This window comes from Fusarium poae, chromosome 2 (assembly GCF_019609905.1).
Source record: "Fusarium poae strain DAOMC 252244 chromosome 2, whole genome shotgun sequence".
NCBI classification, from domain to species: Eukaryota; Fungi; Ascomycota; class Sordariomycetes; order Hypocreales; family Nectriaceae; genus Fusarium; species Fusarium poae.
In genome coordinates, this window is record NC_058400.1 from 1,739,812 (window position 1) to 1,765,479 (window position 25,668).

Genomic DNA, 25,668 nt, shown 5'->3' on the forward strand with positions numbered 1-25,668 from the left:
CAAGGCCGAAAGCCGACACAAAGCTCTGAACAGAACAAATCTTGGTTGGTCAAGAATTGCTCAAGATTACAGTATAGACTGTTGTTCTAGTTCTGAAGAGAATCCATCCCGCATTCTGGTATTGGTATATAGTGCTCAAAGACCGTATAGTACAAAAGAAATAAGTTATTGCTCAGTGGTATCTTGAATTCCAAAGACTGTTGTCCAACCTCCTCCATTACCATTCCTCTAAACTTCCAACATTTCGTGTCATGTCATGTCATGATCAACTTTCATACTGCACCGTCACAGTTTTAGTCTGTATGATAGCTGGTTTGATCGTTCCACCAACAATGCCCTTCTCCGAATCCGAGTCCATCCATCCAGCGGCTTGTGTATCATCTGTGTTCCCTACGCTTGTCCTCGTCTCATGTCCCACACCCTTCATAGGTTCCATAACAAAGTCTTCAGCAGGTGAATCACGTCCTTCATCGAATTGCGAATAGTTTGTTCGTTTGCGTCGTCCTTGAGATGAAGAAGCAAGCTTAGAGCCTGGCGTGTCTGATTTGCCGTATTTCGAAGATCGACCTGTTTTGCTGCCGTAGCGAGACTCGCCGATAAGTTTAGGAGCGACGTGCTTGAAGAATTTGCGGAGTGTTGGCATCGTAGCGCACATGATGATGAGGTTTGACTCGACGATACTACAAGTTACTTTATTAGATCATGATCCTGGGATGAACGAGGAGTACTTACATCCATATACTCGGGTATGCAATTTCCCAAGACAAGTCCATACTCTTCAACATTCCTGGCAGAAGTGATATCCTTACAATGGACGTGATAACAGTCAAAGAACCGATTGTAAATATTCCCATCAGTCCAATCTTTTGTTTGAAAGGCAGCTGGAGTTTGAACACCATAGGGAGCGGGAGCACAAAAAGGATGACGTCGCTGGCGATATTGACGGCTGCTGTAGCGAAGTACAAGACTGGCTGGTTGACGCAACTACCTCCTGTGACAGTGATGTCCCAGTTCTTGTTGATAGGATGGCAAGCAAACATGACGGCGAAGAATAGACCGATGGTATATCCGCTGATGAAGAACATGGAAGAGTAAACGGCAATCTTGAACCATTTCTGAGGAGACAGGCGGAGGTAGAAGATCAGGAGGGCGATTTTGGCGAGGGATCCGCAGAGTACATATATAATGGCAGCTACGTAGACGTCCTATTCGACAAGGAGTTAGTTTTTTTTTGTCATCTAAGCAAGTAAGTCGACTCGAGAGTTTACCCTGAGGTATCTGTTAAATGTTGTAATGGGTATTTCCCAAGCATGAACACCTCCAGCCCCTGAAGCAAACATGTCTAATAAGTGATTAGTATACGAGATCTGAAAGGGGACTCAACAAGACTTACCAAGACATAAAGCTACTGTAGCGACAGCGAGCATCTGTAAGTGAAGTGGTTAGCATCTATCAAACACAGCCAGATCATCTAAACAAAAGGTACAAGCCATTGACGCTGCTTAGATAGTGGCATAGTGACCGAAATTGAATGCACGTACGTATGAGAATATGAGTAACCCTATGCAAATCGTCAGCACTCTATCCTGTCAATATCGATCGATCACATCAACAACATCTGAGAAACCCTTGCAAAGATGGTTTGTTTCACCCATAAACCGACAGAGTAGAAAAAGGAGAAGAAACGACTCACAATCGTCAAACTGCAACCCTCCCGTGAGGAAGATCTTGACATACATCCTCTGCATGAAGAAGAGGAAACTGATGGCCAACCCAAATGCAGCTACGAGATAAGCATCTGGTACGCCCTGTCTTACTGGATTGTCAAAGTCCACCACGTAGCCATCCGGCGGCGGGAAGAGCACCATGACCCCATCTATCGTTGTCATAGTTTCGAGTTTCTTCACTGGTAAAGGAGTGTGTTGTCGAGGTAGATTTCATGTGTAGAAAGAGAAGGAAGAAGAGGAGAGAGAGAGGGGATGAAGGCTCCTTCAAATGTAACCCGAAGAGAATGCGGCTCGAAACAGTTCTACATCAAGAGACATGCAAGGGGTAACTATATACTGACATCTCCTTTGACATTTACGATATGATACGATACACTACTACTACCACTACTACCAATAGGCTAAACAAGTTTCTTACAAAGATTCCCGTTTAATGATCTGGTACAAACAGGGGAGTTTACTCAAAACCAACGCTCAACTCGCCCCAAAGAAGACGCCATTCCGCACTTTTGGGCTTGGCCTTTGAATGAGGTCAAGCCTTGGGAATGGACCGCCGATCCGGGCAGGTGGTATGGATTCCTAACAGTCCGAGCCACAACACGGGTAAGAGTGACAGGACGATTCATCAAGGCACTCATGTCTTTACCTTCTTGCCACCAGGTGTGAATAGGCCTGTATACTAAGTCTTGAAGCAGTAAGAATACGGTCCACAGAAAGACCAAAAGGATCTTCCAGAGTAACCGAAGTGCCAAGAGAGCTCGCTCGGCTAGGAACCGATGTTTAGCTTATCGTGTCAGAGCATCCGGTACGAGAGATGAATGGGTTTATATATTCTTTGTTAAGAACCAGGTATGGTACTCCTATTGAAAAGCCGTTTATGCGTCGCAGAAGGGGAAACTCGTGCAGTGTAGCATTCGTATCAGTGAAGCGATGGCTGCTTCTTATCTTGATTTGATCGAACAATAGTTCATGTATGCCAGTTACGCATGCAGGAGAGGGACAAGGATTCGTGTTTGACCTGCAAATTGAGTCTTGATCCAAGAGCTATACCCATCAAGTCAGGTAATTGGTTCTTGACGGTTCCTGACGGATACGTCACTCTTTCACTGTATTCAATGACACATAGGATTCCCTATTGCCCGTTAAGTTCAGGTCAAGCGAGCTATGCGGTATAACCGAGGGTAACCCTGCCCTGTCCATCAGTTTCTTGTGTACCATCAGAGTGATAGTTGCGACAGGGCATGTTCTTGAAGCCATGTTGCTATTCTGTTATCTGTACCTGCATCCATGACTGTTACATGGTTCTACCTGTCTTTCTAGTCTACCCTCATTCTACTGCCCGCCTCGTTTATCTTGGAGTGATCCAGTAATTAAGAAGTTTCGTCTTGTTTTGTCAAAGCGCCTGTCAAACTTGCGGAATTAAAGGAAGATTTTCACGGAACGAATGGCGACAACGCGGAGTTTTTGATGGAGATGGAGATCATTCAAACACTACTAGTAAGGATGTATAGTGGTTGATCAAGACTCTGTGGACCATCTTTTCTTTCGGTCCTCGGATCACGCCAAGATGGGGACTAGGAACAATAACTGATGCATGACTGATTGAACTAAAATGGTCTATTGGCTATATAAAAGAGTCACAATAAGAGTTACAGTTCTTCAAGGAAATAACGTTCCATCAAGGGATTGCTCATATTATGCACCGTACTCGTACATCGTTTATAGATCCCTATCAACGGCATTTGCATCCCTGCAATTTAAACTATACATCCCCCAAGTTACGGATATATACTCCACAGATGCGGTGCAGGTTCAGGTACAAGGGTACTTGGGCATGCTCTGGTTGCACTACCGCAACGCAATAATGCACAAAGACAACCGAAACGACCCTTGGCAAGTCTTGGTCTCTATGCGTTGCTCCCAGAGAAGAAGCTGCAAGCCAATCTTAGTTTCAACCTATCTACTACCCAACGGATACCTGGACTACCGGTATTCGTCTGTACTTAAAATAAGCATATAGCATTTAGACTACTTCCTATTCTGTCATCGTTCTCCGAGGTTAACGTGCTATACACGGAGTTTCCGGTGGTGATGGGCTGAGTCTCCAATGCTCCCATCTACAGGTAACACAGTCAGGATTAGGAATAGCTTCGTTGTCTCTTTCTCTAGTATCCCCTTTACCTCTAGTTAGCTGTATTGCAAGGGATCGACAATATTCGCAGTGGTGATCTATTAAATAAGAGACCATCCTCCTCTCTCCATATCCTGTAGATCCCTGCCCTTTACTCGTCTCTCTTTAATCATATTCCTTTGATACTAACATCGAGGGTATCCTTTCATTCTTTCAACTTAGTACTGTCGCTCCGGGATCTGCATATCACAACGTTGCAATAATGAAACTTCAACATCTCGCTACCCGAGCCTTGAACGCCGGTGCTGGCGTCAAGATGCTCCAGTCAAGTCCTGAACAATGCGTAAGTTCCATGACCCTCCCGATCGAAACACTTTCCGTCGATCAATACGCTTTGGCGTACAATTGACGTTGATTATTTACACGCTTCCCACGCCTCTTGCGTCAATCTATCACCCCGCATCTATAACACTATCACCAACAACTCCATACTCTTTAGACATCATGACTAACACCAAGTCTAAGTGCGCTGCCTTGTTGGAGGAAGCTGGTCTGGGAGACAAGGTCGTCACCAAAGGCCAAACTCTCTGGAGTAACCGCATAGATTCTTACTGGTCCGTCAGTGCCGCCTTGGAGCCTGATTGCATGGTTTTGCCTACAACTGCCGAAGATGTCTCCAAGATCATGAAGGTCATTACAAAGAACCAGTGCAAGTTTGGTATCCGTGGTGGCGGTCATGGTAACTTTGCACTGTCCAACTCGGTTGATGAGGGCATCACTGTTGACTTTGGTAAGACGAGACCAACATCACTTAGGCTTTGGCACATACTAATTGAACCAAGGTTACATCAATGGTACGACGTATGATGAGGAGAAGAACATCGTATCTGTTGGACCTGGTGGTCACTGGCAAGATGTCTATGATACTCTCATTCCCTATGGTCTTGCTGTTGCTGGGTACGTTATATAACTTTGGTTTTGTGTGATCTGCTAACTTGTTTGTAATAGTGGCCGTGCTGGAACAGTTGGTGTCGGTGGCTTTGTCACTGGCGGAGGAAACTCATTCTACTCTGCATCTCATGTAAGTCATTAGTGACATATCTAAACTCGATTCACTCAAGCTGACCAACTATAGGGAATGACATGCGATACAGTGGCTGGTTGGCAAGTGGTTCTTGCTAACGGTGAAATTGTCGAGGCCAACGCCAACGAGAATGCCGATCTTTGGCAGGTATGTTAACTCTCAACTCTTAACCTATAGTTCCTACTGACTCTCCAAAGGCAATGAAGGGTGGTTCAGGTAACTTAGGCCTTATCACTCGTATCGACCTGTATCCTATTGAATTTGCCGAGCGTACAAAACCCGTCATCTGGGGCGGCAACCTATTGTACAAGCCCGAGTCAGGTCCTGCTGTGATCGACGCCCTCATTGATTTTACCGCCAATGTTCCCAAAGACGAGAACTCGAGTAGCATCGTCTACTGGGCCTATCTCCCTGCCATCGCCGGCGGCACCATCCTCAATGCCGCTATCGAGAACACTAAGGGCTTGGTCAAGCCTCCTGCCTTTGACGCCTACTACTCTGTCCCTGATATCCAGGCTGACACCACTGTCTCCGAGAGACTGAGCGTAGTTACCAAAGAACTTGGATCTGGACAACCCCCTCACTTCAGAAACATCTGGTTCACCAGCTCCTTCAAGCCTAACACTGAGCTACTCCTGTACGTCGTCGACAAGTACAACAAACTCAACCAGGACCTTGAAGCTCTCATGCCTAGCAGCGAGTCCGGGCTCAACACGCTGTGCATGTTCCAGCCCATTACCAAGGCCATCGCCGACAAGGGTGTAGCCAACGGCGGTAATGTCATGGGTCTGGATTTCTATACCGCTGAGGGAGATGGTATCATGTTCCTCCTTACCTGGGCTGCCAAGGGTGACAAGACCGAGGAGGACGCCATGCCTCTGATCCAAGCGTACATTGAAGACATCGAGACTAAAGCAAAGGAGATGGACGCTTTCTGGGAGTGGAAGTTTATCAACTACGCTCACCTTACCCAGGATCCTTTGGCTACTGTTGGTGAGGTGGCTCTTGCTAAGCTTCGTGCTGCTAGCAAGAAATACGATCCCGAGGGAGTCTTCCAAAAGCTGCGAGCTTCTGGTGTTAAGATTCCTTTTTGAATAAAATGACATCACGATTCACTTCGTACAAGCATAGAATTTAGGATAGAATAGACCATTTAATGAAATAAATGCAAAGCTACTTGATTTGATACAATGATGGAAAAGTGCAGACTTTCGTCTAAGCCCTGGTGAGAACTTCAGATGTGACTGCCTTATTAGCCATCTTCATCTCCTTCTGAACCTCTCGTGCTCGTTGGACACCAAAACCGTGCTGGAAGATGTCTCTGATATCTTCCAATGTCATTCCCTTCACCTCGGGATAGCAGAAGTAGATGCAAATCCAACCGAGAAAGCATATGGCAGCGTAGAACCCAAAGGCACCTGAAGGGGTAGTGTTCTCCATCTGAGTGAGAAAAGTAGAGGCAACGATGATGTTGGAACCCCAGCATGTCATGGTGAGCATCATGGTTCCCATGGCACGAACCTCCATTGGGAAGAACTCGCTTGAAAGCCAGGCGGTATTGCCAATACCTGAAGAATAAAATCCCACAAAGATAACCATGGAGATGAGAACGACAATAGCAGACCACCCAATCTTGGCATCGGATGCAAGGGACAAATCGTGGTTGATAGGAATGAACTTGAAACAGACAGCAGCAACAACAAGCGCTAAACTCATGAAAGGTACAGTAATCAGAAGGATCTTTCGTCGACCAGCACGATCAACAAGCATGAGGTTGACCCAAGTGAAGATAAAGTTGGTTCCAGCAATAACAGTACCGACAGCGACGGGGTTGGAGAAGCCAACAAGTGAAAAGAGAAGAGGTGAGTAATACATGAGAGAATTGAAACCACTGAGTTGAGAGATGGCCATGAGTTCACAAGCAGAGACAAGAGCGCGGAAGTTGGCAGGGATAACATAGAGCTGCTTAAACACCCACCAGCCAGACTTTCCAGCATTGAGAGCCTTGGCCTCATTGACGTGGTGAGTCAAGTGCCGGATCTTATCCTGAACCTGCTGCTCAGTGCCATTGGGAAAGATTCGGCGGATAACTGCGGCGGCTTCTTCTGGCCGGCCATGGAATATCAATTGGCGAGGAGATTCGGGACAGAAGGGTAGAAGACAAGCTAGGATGATGGCTGGCAAAGCTCCCAATCCCACCATGAGTCTCCATCCTCCGTTGACATGAGCAAAAGCGGCTCCAACACCGTATGAGAGAAGCTGGCCACCGGTGATGCTCATGTTGTCAAGACCAATCATGCGTCCTCTGTACTTTGAAGGAGAACACTCGGCGATATACAGGGGCACGATCATTGCGGCAGAGCCTACTCCGAATCCAACAACGACACGGCCAACGGTCATTTGAGCGACTGTGAAAGAAGCAGCTTGGATAATGGCACCGATAATGAATAGGAGACAACCAACATAGATGGCTACCTTTCGTCCATATCGATCAGCTGTGGCTCCAGCAAAGATGGCTCCGATGAAAGCACCACCAGAAGTAACTGAAGTGACGAGTTCTTTCTCCTGGGATGTAAGAGTCTTGCCGAGATCTTGATGGATGTATACAAGGACAGCGGAGATGATGCCGGTATCGTAACCAAAGAACATACCACCAATGGCAGCCGTGATGGAGACGAGCCAAGAGAACTTGCCCGTCTGGGTCTGTTCGATGGAATCCAGGTCATCGATGTTGACTTCTTGGATAGAGTCTGGAGAGTTGCTGTGTTCGAGATGCTCAAGATGCCCCTTTGAATCTTCCTTGATGGACATGGTGAAGAGTCTGAATGAGTTGAGGGTAAGAATTGAAGGCTGTAAAGATGCAAGATTGATGCTGGCCTGAATGAGATGAACTGGAATGATTGATGTTGACAAGGTCTCTTTATATATCTGATGGTCAACATGAAGCACACTACATAAACCAAGATATTGAACTCGGTACAGTAGATATTGCTACACCAAAACCTGATTATCTTGAATTAACGAAAAGAAAGAATTGCCTTTCTCAGAAAGAAAAACGTAGAAGTAGTTGACATTAACTAACCATCAATTTAATTGCCCCTCGGGGGAAAACGACGTATGTAATGATTGGATAGACATCCAGTCTAGACCATTGGTTAGGCACGTACACTCCGAAAATCTCTCAGTAGAGCATCAACTGTTTCTTCCCCAGATGATCAACGTTTGAAGCTATTCTCAACAACGTTTAGACTGCTTCAACCCCACGGGGTAGACGGGGCGTTTCGCCAGTGAAATTACAGGGAGTATGACGTTAAAGTTCGGTGCTAGATCCACTGAGGCTCAGTGTGGGTGCGGAGGTCGCCAGCACCGGCTCGGGCAGAATTACCGTTTGCGTCCCAAAGAGGTAATTACCCTTTTGAGTTAAAATGGGACTCCTTCTTTTCTTTCTTTCCATTCTTTTACCTCATCTATCATCATAAGTTTTATTTCCTATTCTCATTGATTTTGGAACGAATATGCAAGAGCCTCAGACTTCATCAACGGCTACTAACAGGCCCCTCAATCCTTGTACGGTAAGTACCTAAGCTGCCCTACCTACCCTAGGACTAGACCTGTAATAGGTATCTAACAAATGCCCCCAGGTTTGCAAGCAAAGGTCAGTCTGTCTCTATCTTATCAGGGCAGGCAATATCACCCGTTGATAGTCTAATTGCTTGTTTGTCTTGTTTGAAGCCTGTTCTGACTGGTATCTCTCCATCCCTGATAGACATCTCAAGTGTAAGTCCTGCTGAATGACCTCATTCTTTCTTCCTAGTCACTAACTCACACAGGTGACAATGATAAAACCTGCTCAAACTGCCGAAAGAGTGACATTGAGTGCGTTCGAGGTTTTAGTGTGAGGTTTCGTCATGGTCTGAATCCCAGGTAAGTTGCTCGCCTCCATTCGATTCTTCTTGCATTCACTTACTCATCACCAAGTATACGTTCTGGCAAGACTGCCGAAGCCAAAGCTAGAGAATACAATTTCTCTCAGGATCAACCATGGGTCAAAACAACCAGAACTCTAAGTTTTGTCGACGAAACTCCAGACGTGATCAACATCCATGACTCCAGCGTTGCCAATTTTGATACCTTGGATAACTTGAGCGTTGATATCGATTCTTCACCACCTCTGGATCCTATCTGTAGACTCCAATCAAGAGATTCCACGGAGCAAGACAGGCCTAGATCTGTAGCAGATTTGACAGAAACTCCTTCCAACGACAACCAACGCCCCTCTAAGAAGCGAGCTCTAAGTTCTTCTTCTGCTGGACCATGGCTGACTGGTACCCCTCGTTCGAACCCTCCTGATGCTCTATCACCCAGTCAAAGATCGGACAACGACATCACTCTCGGCGTGGCAAGCCCTCAGGTCGCTGCTGCACTTGCAAGCTCCCGTCAAACAGATCTATCAATTCCAGTTGATCATGTCACCGAAGCTATCTCTGGTATATATCTCGACGCACCAAGGTGGCCGCTTCAAGATCCACAAGAAGCTATGTTATTTTACAACTTCATCCACGTTCTTGCCCCTCTCTTTGACTTGTGCGATAGTGAACGCCACTTCGCTACCATTGTTCCCCGGCGAGCCGTCATGTGCCCTCCTCTGATGAACGCAGTCCTCGCTGCCTCTGCCAAACGTCTAAGCAGAGTGGACGGATTTGACGAGTTGATCGGCGACCGGTATCATCAAAACTGCCTCGACGCTCTCATCCCGGCACTGTCCAGCTCCGCCGCTGTCATGGATGAGAACCTCCTTACAGCAATTGTGATTCTTCGCTACATGGAGGAACTCGATGTACCGCTCACATCCGCAGAAACAGCCAATGAATCCCATCTTGTTGGTACGAGAGTCTTTGTCGCGGCGCAGGAAAAGATCCTCGACTTTACTGGCCTTCGCCGAGCAGCTTTTTGGGTTGCTCTAAGACAAGAGATACACATGTCATTTATGCAAGCTCGACCCGTCGACCCAAACTTTGCGCTGGAAGATATCTCGCGTCTCGTTCAGAATGATGATACCTGTTGCACCTTTGCGAACCTGACTATCCTACAATGTGCCGCGTGTCTTCGGTATTGTTACGGTTCCGAGGACCAGAGCTTCTCGGCGTGGGAGAGGCTACAAGAAGCGCAAGAAAGATGGTGGGCTGAAAGACCGTGGCATTTTCATCCAATGTATATCAACGAAAGTGATGATGTTCCTGGAGTTTTCCCACAGGCACTTTATCTCAACGATGCAGTCGTCACAGGGGTGCTTCATTATTTGTTGATCAAGGTTCTGCTTGCGGCTCACAATCCCAGAACACCGAAACTGGGTCCCGGACAAGCTAAAGCAGCTAAGACGATAAATGAAGAAATCAGAAAAACTGTCAAGATGGTTTGCGGCGTAGCTGAGGTATAGTAATCCGTCTATCTTCACCAGGAGGGTATCTTCTAACACTCACAAGTCGAATCAAAGAAACCCAACAGGTTTTGCGTAAGCTTCCGATTCCGAGGTGGCATTGTTATTGGGTGCTGACTGTTTATAGATATGCTTGCCTAGCTATAACCATGGCTGGTGATCGATTTAATGATCTGTATGAACAAGAGGCCCTTTACAATGTCCTCCAAAAGGCAGATGTTCAATTTGGGTGGCCGAATCGATCAGTGTAAGAACAACCTGATGCTAAGTAAATCATGAGACTAACGTATAAACAGGCAAGAGTATTTGAAGGAGGCCTGGGGTTGGACTGAATCCCCCATGAATGTGATTTCTGGAATGCCTATCGCGGGAATGCTCAACAGTAATTTACAATTAGTGTGATGATGATAATAATTCTATTAATACATGCACAAGGTAATCCATGATTGTGAAATGTTCTGCTCACTTTTACCGAGTTCAGCTTATAATGAAGACATCAGGTACTGGGCAAATGTTTTAATTCATGAAGCTATTATATTTGATCATTTTGTTAGCCTAACTATGTTTTTCATCATTGTCATCCCCTCCCAAGTCACGACGCCAAACCTTGAGAGGCATAGGCCCTGGCGCAAGATTCATAGCCTCAGTCCTAGACGGTTCCCACTCAGCGAAAGGCAACGCCCACTCATATCGATACACTACACTAGCCAGCAGTACAGTCTGTTCTAGATAACTAATGTTCCTACCAATGCAACCCCGCGCTCCAGTGCTGAAAGAGATAAAGTAGGGCTGCAAGTCCTTGCCCTTCTCCCCAAGCCAGCGTTCAGGGACGTAGGCCTCAGGTTCAGGAAAGATGTTTGGGTCTCGATGAGCAACATACGCCGAGATGGACACAGTTGTGTCACCTGGGATATAATCGCCCAGAATATTCCAGCCTTCTGGTGGTGTACGACGAGGAAGACCAAAAGTGGTGGGTGGTGTGATGCGTAGGGACTCGTCTAGACAAGCGCGGAGATAGGGGAGATGTTTGACTTTGTCGTATGGAGCGACGACTTCCTCTGGATCCAGAACAGAGTCAACTTCTTGACGAAGCTTAGCCATACAAGATGGATTCTTGAGGAGCCAATACATGACATTGTTCATGGCAATAGCCGTAGTATCGGATCCAGCGTTCATCATAATCGAAACTTCGGCGACGATTTCTCCCCATTCGAGGCCAGGAGGGTTGGCCTCGCTGTGTTCCATAAGGGCTTGAAAGAAGTCGGGTAGTTTCTCGCCCTTATTATACCGCTCAAGACGTTGAGTCGCGCGATGATAGACGATATCGTTCCATCCCTCGTTCAGATTCCACCATTTACTGAAATCTTTTGAGAACAACTTTGATAGCTGAACATTTGCATCATACCATTTCTCTGTCCAGGCGAGAATAGACTGGGCGCGAGCTGTTGAGTGAAGACACTCCCGGAAGTTGACGCTATGGATAGATCCATCCATGCGTTCAGCTTTGACAAGGTCATGGCCCTGGTCCAAGAACCCAAGACGTTCGCTAAGGCCAATATCGGCGATGGCATCAAGCGTGAAGAAGTTTGTAAAAGCGCGGTAGTCAAACTTAAGGTCTTCGGGGTCAGGGCGTGTGAAACCCTCCTTTAGAGGGAGAGTACAAGCAGCATCAGCAGCACGGATGAACCTCTCTGCCTTGTCGGCAACTTTGAACTCCCAGTTTTCGAGATTCTTCAAAGCGTATGCAGCAGAAAGGGCACGACGCTTCCGAGCATGATCTGCCTTGTCGATAACATCGGCAAGGTGGTAATGTGTTCCGGCAAGAGTCTCGTAGAACTCTCCCTTTGTGCATTTAGTGCCGTGGCCGTAGATGTCTTTGATAGCCTGCACTGAGCCATAGGAGAGAGAGTTGGGACCGGTGCGGATCACGGGATGTGTCTTGTGCATCTCATAGAGAGTTTTTGAGCGGAAACCTCTAGCGGATTCTCGTACAAAAGGTAGGTTTGTTATTCCCGCCAAGGGGTGGAAGTTGGGGTAGCGACGAAGACCTTTGGCATCGCGGAGGTATTGAAATATGGGGTAGAGAATGAAATAAGTGACGAGGAATAGAGCTGTTGAAACAGTAACAAGTTGTGCGTACATTTTGAGGGTTGTTTGAAGAATTGGAGGGAGAGCTTGATCAACAGGTTGAGGTCCAAGGAGATGTGATATACTTTACACAACACAAATCCAACAATAGGGTGTTTTGTTGGCCCAATACGTATGCACATGAAGCTATGTTTTAACTGCCATATCTGACAAAAGAGAGAAAGACGCTGATTTAGGAAATATTGGGGAGTGTTAGTCTAGTTACTCCAGACTATCGATACCCCCATAGGACACCCCTCAGCAATGCCGAGATCTGCGGGGAAGAAAACGTGGGGTAGGAAAGATTACAGAATCTGTAATTACCGACTTTAGAATATTTCCTTTATCATCTTGTCTGCCGAATACAGATGCTACTGCATGGTGAATATGGGGATGAGAGGCAAAGGTGTGGTATGATCTACACATCAAGCTTTGAGATGGTGGGAATAACACAAGGAAGGGATCAAGCTGGTTGAGTCTAGAACAACACATCCAAATCGGGTAATTCTCCCCATCGGGTGTAAGTAAACTTAGAGAAAACAAGTCTGCGAATATCTTCAATTTCCAGCACACCCTATAAGAAAGACCAAACCAAATATGAATACTGAGTTCGCTCATCTCGTCTCACTTTTGACCTGACAAACTGTTTTCACCTACAACTGATTTAAATCATGACAAACGTATTTGCAGCAGACACTCTCTTCTCCCATCTTAGTCCTCCTCAATCAATCGCTGATATCACTGCTCTGGGTGCCCTCGGCGTTGCATCAGCAGCATACCTCCTCCGAGGCATCGCCTGGGATAAACCAGATCCTTACCATCATGTCTGGTTTGAACGCATGGGCTCCAAGAGTGGTGCTTCTTCAGGTCCTAAAGCAACTCGTGATATAGCCAAGAGACTAGAAGAGACTGTATGCTTCACTGAAACTACTCGACGAATTCCTCTAACAATCAGCAGGGTAAAGATGTTGTTATCTTCTGGGGATCTCAGTCGGGTACGGCAGAAATGTTGGCCAACAGAGTCTCAAAGGAGTGCCATCTTCGCTTCGGTCTCCAGACTCTTTGCGCTGACCTTTGCGATTATGATCCTGAATCTATCGCCAACCTCCCTCAAAGTAAACTTGCAATCTTCATCCTATCTACATACGGAGAAGGAGATCCCAGTGACAACACAGCCGCCTTCTGGGACTGGCTCACCAAGACATCCGATATCGAACTACCAAACTTGAGGTACATAGCCTTTGGCCTTGGCAACACCAATTATAGATACTATAACCGTGTCATCGACGTTGTAGTACAACATCTCGACAAATCTGGTGCTCAGAGACTCCTACCTATTGGTAGAGCGAATGATGCCCAGGGAGGCACCGAGGAAGATTTTCTGTCTTGGAAAGATGATCTTTACACCCACTTCCAGGAGAAACTGGGATACAAAGAGCGCGATATCCCATACGAGCCGAGTATTCAGCTTGTGCAGGATGATTCGCTTGATATCATGGACCTCAATCTAGGAGAGCCTATCCAAAGCCGAAGCGGACCTGCAAAGGTTGTGAAGCAATACTCGCCAATTCGTGCTCTAGCTGTCCATTCCTCTCAAGAAATCTACACCTCTCCGGGAAGAAACTGCCTCCACATGGAGCTTGATATTTCAGACCAACCTGAACTTCGATACAGAACGGGTGACCATCTAGCTATTTACCCCATCAACCCCGATCACGAAGTCCATCTTCTTCTCAAAGCCCTTGATTTGGAAGACAGAGCAGACAAACCTCTCCTTGTTCAAACTCTCGAAGAGAGTGCATCCACCAAGATACCTAGCCCAACTTCAGCGTTGGCCCTGTTCCGTCATTATCTTGAAGTAGCAGCTCCCGTGTCTCGAGAGACTGTCGGACAATTGGCCAAATTTGCACCTTCGCCTGAGAGTGCTGAGGCATTGGCAGCTTTAGCCAAGAGTAAGGAAGCGTATGCTACCTACATTGCTAGTAATCATGTCACCATGGGCCGTCTGTTGCACCTCGTCGCTCCTGAAACTGTTTGGCTCAACTTGCCTCTTTCTTACGTGGCTGAGACATTACCTTGCATCCAGCCACGCTACTATTCTATATCCTCCTCGAGTACAGTCTCAGCTCGCAGGCTTTCAATCACTATAGGTGTCGATAAGTCACCACTACAGCAAGACTCAAGCAGATTCATTCGTGGTATCACGACAAACTACCTCTACGCCCTTGGAAACGCCCTCAGTGGCGATACTTCACAGCCGGAAGCTGGTCCTGATACTCTCTCGTATGCTTTGACTGGCCCTGGAGATGCTCTTAAGGGTCACAAGGTGTTTGCATGCATCCGTCGCTCAAACTTCAAACTCCCAACATTGAGTTCAACACCTATCATCATGATCGCTGCTGGCACAGGTCTCGCTCCTTTCCGTGGTTTCATGCTCGAGAGGGCTCGTCTCCAAGCTGTTGGAAAGCCAATCGGCAAGATGCTTCTATTCTTCGGATGTCGCTCCCCAGATCAAGATTATCTCTACCGCGATGAACTTGACGAGGTTGCCCAAAAGCTACAAGGATGTCTTGAAATTGTCACTGCTTTCTCGCGAGCTGAAGGGGAGCCTAGAAAGTATGTACAAGACAGAGTGCAAGAGAGAAAGAGCCAAGTTTGTGATCTTTTACAGGAGGGTGCCAGTATCTACTTTTGTGGTCGCGCGGCTATGGCGAGGGAGGTTGGAAATGTAGTTGAAAATTCGATGAAGAAGCAAAATAACTGGACTGATAAAGAGGCTCGAAGCTGGGCCGAGTCGGCGAAGAAGGGAAACAAGTGGCTTGAAGATGTTTGGGGCTGAAAAGTTTACTTGACTATGGAGTTGGTCGATTATGGTTTTGATATAAAGCGAGATTGATATGGTCTGGTAGAAGATATGTTCCAAAAAGTTCACACCGTTCGTTTCATCTAATATCAAAAGAGTATTGGGTGCTAAAAGACTGGCTGACAGAATCAGAACAATATTTCTTTACTTTGCTACCGAAGGTGTATTATATGGACACCAATAGCTGATTCCAAGCCGCGTCACCTAGTGGGTAGCAGAAACGTTGGTCTCCTAAGTCCTATCAAGGGTATAAAAATAATTAATCCAAGAGCTATAGTCTACGGAGCATAAACTGACCTACTAATTTCGTCTCTTATGTTTCAAGTGGTGGATTTTCATAGCATCCTAAGGTTCACCTGGTAATCCAAGTCCACCATACTAACAGAGATTTTCATGGACCCTATAACTACGGTAGTCATTTACTATACAGAGTTTCCATCTATTCATTTGAGATTTTGCCGAATAATTCGAACGAAGTATTCCAGCGAAATATTCTCCCAGCCAATCCAAGTGACTTGGACTATTCCAATGGGGTAAGTTGCAGTAGAAAAGTATTGGCGGAGAGATCTTCCGAGTCCAGAATCCCCATTCTTCGGCCATTATTTCCAATCATGGAGGGTCAGAGTTAAGCCTCAGCTGCAATGTGGGGGACAACGGCGATCAATTGACTTCACCAAAATACCCAAATATAGTAGGAGGCGCCGAAAATATACTTCGTAGTTACTTACTGTATCAGGTAATATTCTCTGAGATCCACTTGTGGCCGCATTGCGAACTTGCATGTCTAACATGAGAAGACTTGATGGCTTAACCATATGTTGATTTGATATTATGATAATATGCTAGTCAAAGATGTCACTAGATTATCTCTGCATCAATACACACACAAACAGACCGCTTACAATGTGTAACGTGGGGTATCGGAGTTGATTCACTCGGGTTGATCCTTGACTTACACCGAGTCGAATATGGGGAAGAAGATGAGAAAGAGCCTGGGAAACACAAGGACAGCCTGTTTCTCTTTCCCGAATACCGAGAGAAGACTCCAAGTATAAGGGACAAGAACTCTCCCATATTTGTTGGTCTTTGATCCTTAACTCATCAGTCTCGACGCCTTGAACCCCAATAGACACTAGAGCTCATCTCAAACCTCTAAGCTCAATTCTTTCTCAATTTCTACTTCAAAATGTCTTCCCCAAAGCTCCAAGTCGCCGTCGCCGGTCTCGGTCGTATGGGTGCTCGTCATGCCCTCAACTTCCACAACCGAACTCCCCGCGCTGAACTGGTCGCAGCCTTCACTCCCATCCCCAAAGAAGCTGAATGGGCCAAGGTTCATCTCGAGGGTGTTGTTATTTATAATGACTACCAAGAGATGCTCAAACATCCTGGTCTTCAAGCTGTTGTAGTCGCTACTGTCACTACTGCTCATGCAGAGGAAGCTATCCAGGCTATTGAAGCTGATAAGCATGTTCTTTGTGAAAAGCCTCTTAGCACAAGCGTCGAGGTTGTAAGTATTTTTCTCTTCCCTAATAAAGCTTACGTCTGACTTATGGTCCCAGTCCCAATCTGTCGTCGATACCGCAGCAAAGAAACCTCACCTCAAAGTCATGTGCGGTTTCTCTCGTCGTTTCGACGCTTCATACCGCGACGCTTTCGAACGAATGGACAGCGGTTCCATTGGCCGTCCCTCCATCTTCCGATCCCAAACATGCGACAAGCTCGACCCATCTGGCTTCTTCGTAGCTTACGCCGAGTTTAGCGGCGGTATCTTTGTCGACTGTAATATTCACGACATTGATCTGGCCCTTTGGTACTTTGGACAAGACTCACTCGTCAAGTCTGTTGTCGCTACTGGCATCACAGCAGTGCAACCAGATCTTCGCAAGCACAACGATGTCGACAACGCCGTCGGCCTGGTAGAGTTCTATGGCGGAAAAGTTGCTTATTTCTATTCCTCACGTATGATGGCTGCTGGCCAGCATGATATGTCCGAGATCATCGGCACCGAAGGTAAAATTGCCATTAATGCAAACCCTGTCGGAACATTGGTGGAGATGCACGAGGCTGCTGGCGTTCGACGACAAATCCCTGGCGATTACTACGGTAGGTTCGAGCATGCTTTTGTCACAGAGTCCAATGAGTTCACTGCTGCTGTCCTCGATAACACAGCCCTTCCATTTAAGCTCTCCGGTGCTGTCCAGGCTGTCAAGATTGGTTGTGCTCTTCAGGAGTCACTCAACTCGGGTAAAAAGATTAGCTTTGATGAGACGGGCCGTCGCGTGGAAGGATCCAAGTTGTAAAGGTGTTACAGTAGTCCCATGTACGTATGTCTTACATTAAGTCATATCTACTTTACATATAATACATAATCCCTCTTCTATCGTTTTCTCTCTGGCCAAGCATCAGCAAGACCTTCATAAATCGTCACATTACTGAATGTCACATCACCGCTTCCACTGTGGAAGAAGCGAATATCAGTTGAATCGGCGTACCAGGAACTAAAAAAGGTTAGTAAAGTGTCATAGGACCAGGTATTGAGTAAACTTACCGAGCCCAGGTAGCAACACCGAATCGATCATTGGCGTGGACCTCGACCATAGCATTATCAACAACAATAGTAAGATCCAGAGTCTCAATCTGCTCTTCATCATCGACAACAACATCAAACAGACGGAGTCTACCAGCTTCATTTCGAGAGTCGATGTCGCTGGTTGTGAGGGCAGCAGCACTGGTATTGCTGCGATCAATGATGATAGACTCGTTGGAGAACTGGTAGTAGATAGTCGTGGACTCCTTTTCAGAAGCCAAGATCTGGAAACCAGCCTTAAGGTCAGAGTCGCGAGCAGACTTGGGAAAGGAGATGGAGCTCTTCAAAAGGTAAAACTTGGAGTCGGGGTTATTGTCAAAAGTGGTTGATCCCGACTTGCTGATGTTTCGGCCAGCTTCAATAATGGGCTTCACCTTGGTGAACTCAGTCATGGGCTCGCGAGCAATAACCTGCTTCATGGTGGCAAGTTCCAGGATACCTGACTCGTTTCTCTCAACGCGCCATGAACCCTCCTCGCGAGAAAGCTCGTTATCGACAACATTGCTGATCTTGCCAACAGCGAGCTCCCGGGGAAGAAGCAGGGCTCCAGTCCAATTCTGCTGTGGGGTAGGGAACAGCTTCAGGTCACCATAGTAGTCTCCAGTGAGCCAGAGGTAGCTTATGAATCGGTCTGGCGCTCCGCTCTTCTTTGAGGCCTTTGAGTCAGATGGCAGGTACTTGCCAGCAGCGGCATAAGCAGAGTGTCCCCAGTCCATCTTTCCAACCATCGTGGGGGTGAATTTAGCCTTGCCCTTCTCCATGGTGGTGTTTCCTGCAGCCCAAAGCATCTCACGGTATTGTGAGACCTGACTGGGCGCTGGTGCTTCGGACCATTCGGCACCAAAAGTCATAAAGGTCTCGCCGTCAGAGTTGTAACCCTCCTCATCGATGCTGAAAATGTTACCGACCTCAAAGTTGAAGCCGTAGCGTCCGGCCCAGATACCCTCGCCCCATGTCGTGTTGGCCTTCTCGTGCCACCACTCACCCATGTACTCCCAATACTGGAACTCAGGGTCATACTGACGGTAGAGGAACATGCTAGGGCCCTTTTCTTGGACGCCTCCAGAGATCACGCTGTACCATACACCTGGCTCGCTCTCAAGAAGGTTATCGAGCTCCTTGTTCTTGAAAACAAAGGGATCACGGAAAGCTGTAACATTGAGGGCAAAAGGTTGATCCGGAATCGCGGGACCGCCTCGAACTTTTGTGAAATTACGTCCTCCATCTGTGGACACGGCGAGGGACTGAGTCTCGGCGCCGCGGGTGTGGTTGATAGTCCAGTGGATGGGGAGGTATGAGACGGAGGTATAGAAGAGCGTGGGCGTGCCATTGATACCAACAGGGATGACTGATCCATCAAAAACAGCAACTGGATCGTTCAGACCTCCAGCGCGAATGAAGGGTGCACCACCTGGATTGAGGTCCTTGTAGGTAACCAAATCATCTGTTGTGGCACCAGAAGCACCCTCGTGTAGGAAACCAACATGGAAGAGTCCAGTCTTGGGATCAGTGTAGTGCATACAAGGATCTCCAATTTGTCCAGTAGGTGGAAGGACATGGGCTCGTGGACGCCATGTGTTGTAGATGGTGAGGTTGGCTAGGGTTGACAGGTTGGGAGGAGCTCGGTTGTAGTCCAGCTTGGGAGTTGAAGGACTGGCCCAGGCAAGCGAGCCAGTCGTTAAGAAAAGCGAGAACTTCATGATTGACACTTTGACGACCACGTACAGTCGATGCACCGGATAACTAAACTCGAGGAGCCGCTGACGCTCATATATATATATCCTGATTACAACAGCCCAGGCAAACTCTGTCGCCCCGACAGGCAGGGAGCGGGGATGGTAACATCGTCATGAAGAAGAGCCAAGCCCATGGTATGGCCATGCTCAACCCGACCTAAAGAAGGGGATTCTTTCTTCTCCCATTGCGATGTTCGGCGATACCACGGCGTGAACAGGGCAGAGAACAGTCCCCGATGCTTAACTTTTACCAAAGTAAACCTGGAGTCCGGAGATTTGTGGAGTTTGTGTGGGGAGATCGACAGTTTCTCGTTTCCCGTTCTACCCTTGAACGTTGGTGTTGAGTTCGCGGTGACGTAAACTTCGGGGAAGAATAAGCTTGGCGGACGGCGCTAGAAATTTATACTTTTTGTCGTGAAGAAGTTCTGGAATCAAGATTTGATCAATTAATATTTTATGAGTCAATCGAGATGTTCAATAAATGATAAATGATTGATCTGCATTTCCGACTGAAAGGTTCACCAATTGATGTATTTGTCTTCTAATTTTCGGGGAATCATGGTTGTCGAATGACATATGGGGTGAGCTACGGAAGGCCACAGGGGGCAGTGTCCCAAAAGTGCGGATGCGATGTTTTTTCTGTTAGGTTGACGCCGATGTCAGGATAACTATATGGTTTAAATGCATAATTATCCTAATTAGGACTAGTCTGCTAACTAATTAAAGAATATGCATTTAAACAGAAGGTCTTTATAGCGCATTTAGCAGCTATAGCACTATTAATTATAACGCACTTAGCACTATTAATTATAGCGCATTTAGCAGCTATAGCACTATTAATTATAGCGCACTTAGCACTATTAATTATAGTGCATTTAGCAGCTATAGCATTATTAATTATAGTGCACTTAGTACTATTAATTATAGCGCACTTAGTATTATTAATTACAGTGCATTTAGCACTATTAATTATAACGCACTTAGCACTATTAATTATAGCGCATTTAGTACTATTAATTATAGCGCACTTAGCACTATTAATTATAGCGCATTCAGCAGCTACAGCGCTATTAATTATAGACCTTATAGTAGGTATATTCTTTAAACGGGTCTGTATGGGAGGTGTGATTGCATTGATTTTTGCCGTCACGTGACTTATGACGCACTTTTGGGACACTGCCCCCTGTGGCCTTCCGTATGAGCGGATCCATTGTCGGACCGAGAAAAGGCACCACTTCCCCAAATCTACAAGCATTTGATGTTGCAGTCAAGGGAATAAACTCATGAATTGCCTTGTCTTTCCGAGAAAAAACTGGTTCCTCGAAAAGATGGACTTAACGAGGCTGGTATTAGAATGCACGAGTCAATTTTATAGGACGATACTACTATATAACTGGGCCTCGTGATTTAGATCATTCATGCACAACGTAAAAAGGATCCACGAGGTTGATGGAGCCTCACCTCATGGTTACAGAAAATAATACTCATAGTTAAGAAACATAATGGTTTAGTCACGTTGTGTCATTTTAGGCCTGGTATTAGGCTATACGTGTTTTATTCTAAGCTTAGTTGTCAAGTTTCCTATCATCCTTCTCCCTCCTTTACCTCGGATCGAGTTCAGATTATTACAGCTATAGTGTAAGTCTGTCGTCCTAGAACATGCCAATGTTAAAACAATCCACATGCACCCAGATGTGCTATACCTATAGTGCAAGTAGGTGAGAGTAGGGCTTGTAAAGAAAGTCAGCCTTTTCCCCAGACGCGAGCAGACACCATAGACCATGTGCGTGGTTCCGATGAGTCCCTCCGATATATAAATTCCCTCGTTCACACACTAGTTTATCATTCGTATGGCACTCGTAGTCTGTGGCCCGTTAATGCAATAGGAAAAACTATGTTGATCTCTTGCTTCTGAAAGGTATTGTTAGCTAAATTCGTTGAGTATCTAGTTGATATAAAGTTACGAGATATGCATTCTGTATTAGTGTCTGAGCCTATCAAAACTTATCATCACATTTACCAATTTCCTATATTTAACTAATATGAAGTAATCGCTCTTATAGCCAAGTCCCTACCTTTCAGCTGTCCGTGTCTCATCTCTTTACTTCCCTGTATGTACACATGCAATCCTCAAGCATTTTGCTTTGGGTCGGATTATCGCACATCAATCATTCAATATAAGAAACAGGACAACATCATACACTGTCAAGCTTCTGTTCCATCGTATACCATATGAGACACGTGGGTGTCACCGAATACCCAGCTTGGGAGTTTCCAGTATCTACTATCTATACTCAGCACTGGCACACAAGCCCAGGGTACACCTTTCATACGCTAGCTTACCACATACGAGTAACTTGGGTAATTTGAACGGGTCATGATTTCATCTGTTACTCTTGACTCTTTCGTGCTCCAGTATCTCGTTACACATCAGACGCTGGAGTTCGGCTCGGCCAAAATGTTAATCAACCACGCCGACCCTTAATCAAGCGCTGCTTCTACACAAAAACAAGATACACGCCATAAAAGGCTACATGCAGCTCTTGGTGGATTCTTTTCAAGAACTTTCGGAGGTAGGCAAATTCCAAGCCTCGATAGGAGACAATGGTTGAACATGCAAGACTGAAACGGGCAGTGGCATGGTTATCTAAAACGGCGAGGTGCAGGGCTGGAAAACATGCAAGGAGACAAGCAAATGGGTGGTCACGTTGCAGCATTTGACGTGGGGATCTACGCCAGGCTCCAGACCGGTGAAGAATGGCTTCACAATTGCTGGAGTACCACAAGGGCGGTTCAGCAAACAGTCAGCAGAACGCTAAAGGATGATAGGCGCGGCCGGTACCCGATAGCCGGATCACAGAGTTGCTGCTGTCACGTCACTTGTGGTTGCTGCAAGGACTGGGGAGCAGGCTCTTGGTGGAGTTGTGTGGTCGTACGCTTCCCTTGTCGGCTTGTCCTACATGACTGATCCGGCATGGATTAAGTTATCGGAAGGTCGAGATCAAAGTCGACTAAACGCCGTATCATGAGAATATTGCTTAAACGGACTTTGAAAATATTGCCGTTGCTTAACTTGGTACCGGTCAATGCCCAAGCTGACCACAATCTGTTATCGTGTGTCCTGGTTGCAGGGATGAGTGGATGTTGGCGTGGGGTTAAACATGTAGCAGCTTCGACACTCGAAATAGGCACATTGTTTTCGTTGTCGAGTATGTAAAGTTGCGTAATGGTTTTGGTCTTGTTGTCGCGTTGATGAGAAAACAAGGTGAGGGAAGAAGGTCGTCATAAGAGGCATAGTCCGCTGAGACAAGTCGGTCCCTTGACTGCTTGATTTGGACTGAACCAGAGGGTGTCACTATAATGTCAACACAAACAGAAGTTCATCTTGTTCGAGCCAAGGATCGCAAATAAATGCAATCGGAACACCAAGAGTACAAGAGCCAAGACTATAGGGCAATCAGTTCGTGCCAACTGCTTATAACAAAGATTAGCACCCACTAATCTTCGAATACCTCTGAACAGATGCTTGAGCTTCAACCGAAAGGCTAACGGGCCTGCATGCAGGGGCCCGGCATGTCATTGACCCCAACATCAGTATTCCGAGAAAATGGACGTAGTATGCTCGGCAGTAGTTGAACCCGAAACACTTAGAATGTAGCGAACACTTGACTTCCTGGCATGTTGAGCAACGGTATCGGAGCATCTCCAAGTCAATGCTGAGGATTCAGAAGACATAAACCCATATCATTACTTCAGCTGCCTGCTCCTCTTTCAGAGATCCTTGATGCTGGCTTCGGGCAACAAGTCTGTTTCGCATTGATGGTGATATGCGTGGCCATCTGAATCTTCGGACATAACATGCATGCTAAGTAAAAGTCGCCGAGAATACTTGTAGAGAATTAGAACAAAGTCTCTTCAAGTGTCTCGGACCAGGGTGAAGTCGGCTCTCAGGTATGCGATCCAGGATATGATGGAATGATTCAAGGTCCTTCTGATATCAGTCGCATCACGCGGCTAATTAGTATACTGACCCTGAAGATGCGAAGATCCATCATCAAGTCACTGCACATACCGCACATGTTCTGACAAGTCCATACCGTATTTGGCAGGGTCCACATGGGCTCCCTTGACATGTCGCCGAGGGTATTCGAGATTGAAGTACGATGATCGCGACGATGACAGCAAGATTAAATCGGTACCGATACAGCATGGATCAAGAAGGTTTGGGTCATGCATAGAGGCTTGACCCTGTTGCTGGTTCTGATAAAGGGATGACGAGTCTGAGTCTGGTCTCAGCGAGAATAAAGGACTGACAATGGCCCGAATACTGTTGTTGCTTTGTTTGAAGCTGGGGCTCGTCACCGGTAGATGTTATTCTATAGCGTCCCAATGGCACTAAATTAGCCTAAGGAAAGCACTCTAGCTGTGACTGCCTGCCAAACTGCCTTCGGCATGCGGCGGATGGCACTTTCCCCCACATGCTCCATCCAGATCCGGACAGGCACCTCTTCCCGGGATGTTTTTTTGCCGGGTAGATAGGTGCTGGAAGCTGAGCTGGGCACGCTGGAATAGGCTACTAGGCCAGGATTATAGACTGCCCGCTAAAGCTCTAGCGCTAATGCCACGCTATGACGGTGATCTTGGTCAACTCCATCCACATCGTGGCCTGCAATATCAGAAAAAGAAAAGAAAAACAAAAAACGTCAAATTTTTCGAACGGTCAAGGAGATGAGACATGCGCGAAGTAGGGGAACACGAAAAAAGCAAAGAAAAAGAAAAGAGATCCAGGAAAGGTCCACGCATCCATACCCCTACAAGTTCCCATCCTTCAATGACCTTGTCTTGTCTCGTCTCCTAGTCGAGTGAAGAGTCTTTACCCCCTTTTGTTTACCATGCATCCATCATCTGTCGATTTCCATCACAAAGGAAAGTTTTCATCTACACATGGATCTGACTGACCCTTGAGGATTTCGAATCCCAGCATGTTTTATTGGCCAGTCACTTTCTGTCGTCTCGTTTATGGCTCCCCTGGACTAGCCTGCCTCAGCTGGCCTTGCCCACTAAAAGCTCAAACTTGGGCTAATGTTTAGGCTCGAATCTTGTCTGGTCGTCCGTCTGAAAGTTATCTCATCGGCGATAAATGCAAGTCTTGTTTCCTCACCACCTCAAAGTGTCACTCTCCTTGGCCTCCTTGGATGGATATTATACCAACCCAACACGCATATAGGCCTGATCCTGTGCCTGCGTTTCAATGCTTGTGTGCAACATCATCTAAAGCATGACACCTCATTCTGCACATCATCGTTGTCCGGAATCCGCTGCATCGAATTCAACTGCTACCATCTTTCTTTCTCTGTCTTGTCGTCTCTTCTCTCCGTCCACCTCTTGCTTCTTCTCTAATTTCGTCATGGTCAGCCTCACCTTGTTTTTTATTTCTTCTCTTTTCTCCTCAAACTTCTATTTTTCCACTGCCTCGTACCTTAGCAATATTGGTATGCATCCACTATTGACTGCCTTGCTTGTTCTCTGGACTATTCCATGACAAGTCAACTTTGCTTTTTCTATCTGACCCAACGTACGTGCCAGTAACTTTCAGCCTTTTCCAAATCAAGTGCTTGTCGCACGGATGTTTGCGCGCGTGTACATCCGCCTGCTCATCCATCCCCTTGCACGTTTACGCCTGAGAAAGCTCCACGGCCACGAGCTACGGAGAATCTACTCTAACTAACTACTGCACCCTTATCAACGCCCTCGAATATGTCTTACTATTCACGCCCCCTCCCTTACTTTCTTTTCTTTCTTATTCTTTCTTCATCTCAGATGGGCCCCCCTGCTTCTCCCGATCGCACATTGACAGGTTTTCGCTTGTCTTGATCAAGGTCAGCCTCGTTAGGCCTCACATCGACCGAATCAGCTTCTATGTCAGCACATAGTCTATTCTAGTCCTACAGTAAGTCGCCTCTCTACCCGCTTCCG

At 46.6% G+C, this 25,668-nt stretch overlaps 8 protein-coding genes across 8 annotated transcripts; 4 read left to right on the top strand and 4 right to left on the bottom strand.

Moving 5' to 3' along the window:
* Window positions 1-265: 265 nt before the first annotated feature.
* Window positions 266-1,889, bottom strand: FPOAC1_004509 (uncharacterized protein; the record flags this gene model as incomplete). Its single annotated transcript, XM_044849054.1, has 6 exons — window positions 266-680; window positions 733-1,205; window positions 1,269-1,342; window positions 1,394-1,427; window positions 1,542-1,561; window positions 1,694-1,889. 6 exons carry the CDS (start codon window positions 1,887-1,889, stop codon window positions 266-268), a joined length of 1,212 nt encoding a protein of 403 aa, XP_044707764.1.
* Window positions 1,890-4,120: 2,231 nt separating this feature from the next.
* FPOAC1_004510 (uncharacterized protein) lies at window positions 4,121-6,036 on the top strand (the record flags this gene model as incomplete). Its single annotated transcript, XM_044849055.1, has 6 exons — window positions 4,121-4,201; window positions 4,384-4,648; window positions 4,701-4,815; window positions 4,867-4,939; window positions 4,994-5,089; window positions 5,140-6,036. 6 exons carry the CDS (start codon window positions 4,121-4,123, stop codon window positions 6,034-6,036), a joined length of 1,527 nt encoding a protein of 508 aa, XP_044707765.1.
* Window positions 6,037-6,157: 121 nt separating this feature from the next.
* On the bottom strand, window positions 6,158-7,753 carry FPOAC1_004511 (uncharacterized protein; the record flags this gene model as incomplete). Its single annotated transcript, XM_044849056.1, has 1 exon — window positions 6,158-7,753. The coding sequence occupies one exon, from the start codon at window positions 7,751-7,753 to the stop codon at window positions 6,158-6,160; it is 1,596 nt and encodes a 531-aa protein (XP_044707766.1).
* A 704-nt stretch (window positions 7,754-8,457) lies between these two features.
* FPOAC1_004512 (uncharacterized protein) lies at window positions 8,458-10,781 on the top strand (the record flags this gene model as incomplete). The annotated part of the gene is made up of 8 exons (XM_044849057.1): window positions 8,458-8,514; window positions 8,584-8,597; window positions 8,709-8,719; window positions 8,773-8,866; window positions 8,921-10,373; window positions 10,426-10,454; window positions 10,507-10,626; window positions 10,676-10,781. 8 exons carry the CDS (start codon window positions 8,458-8,460, stop codon window positions 10,779-10,781), a joined length of 1,884 nt encoding a protein of 627 aa, XP_044707767.1.
* A 153-nt stretch (window positions 10,782-10,934) lies between these two features.
* FPOAC1_004513 (uncharacterized protein) lies at window positions 10,935-12,521 on the bottom strand (the record flags this gene model as incomplete). Its single annotated transcript, XM_044849058.1, has 1 exon — window positions 10,935-12,521. One exon carries the CDS (start codon window positions 12,519-12,521, stop codon window positions 10,935-10,937), a length of 1,587 nt encoding a protein of 528 aa, XP_044707768.1.
* Window positions 12,522-13,177: 656 nt separating this feature from the next.
* On the top strand, window positions 13,178-15,345 carry FPOAC1_004514 (uncharacterized protein; the record flags this gene model as incomplete). Its single annotated transcript, XM_044849059.1, has 2 exons — window positions 13,178-13,417; window positions 13,465-15,345. The coding sequence occupies 2 exons, from the start codon at window positions 13,178-13,180 to the stop codon at window positions 15,343-15,345; spliced, it is 2,121 nt and encodes a 706-aa protein (XP_044707769.1).
* A 1,210-nt stretch (window positions 15,346-16,555) lies between these two features.
* Window positions 16,556-17,669, top strand: FPOAC1_004515 (uncharacterized protein; the record flags this gene model as incomplete). The annotated part of the gene is made up of 2 exons (XM_044849060.1): window positions 16,556-16,876; window positions 16,929-17,669. The coding sequence occupies 2 exons, from the start codon at window positions 16,556-16,558 to the stop codon at window positions 17,667-17,669; spliced, it is 1,062 nt and encodes a 353-aa protein (XP_044707770.1).
* Window positions 17,670-17,746: 77 nt separating this feature from the next.
* Window positions 17,747-19,656, bottom strand: FPOAC1_004516 (uncharacterized protein; the record flags this gene model as incomplete). Its single annotated transcript, XM_044849061.1, has 2 exons — window positions 17,747-17,867; window positions 17,918-19,656. The coding sequence occupies 2 exons, from the start codon at window positions 19,654-19,656 to the stop codon at window positions 17,747-17,749; spliced, it is 1,860 nt and encodes a 619-aa protein (XP_044707771.1).
* Between the last annotated feature and the right edge of the window lie 6,012 nt (window positions 19,657-25,668).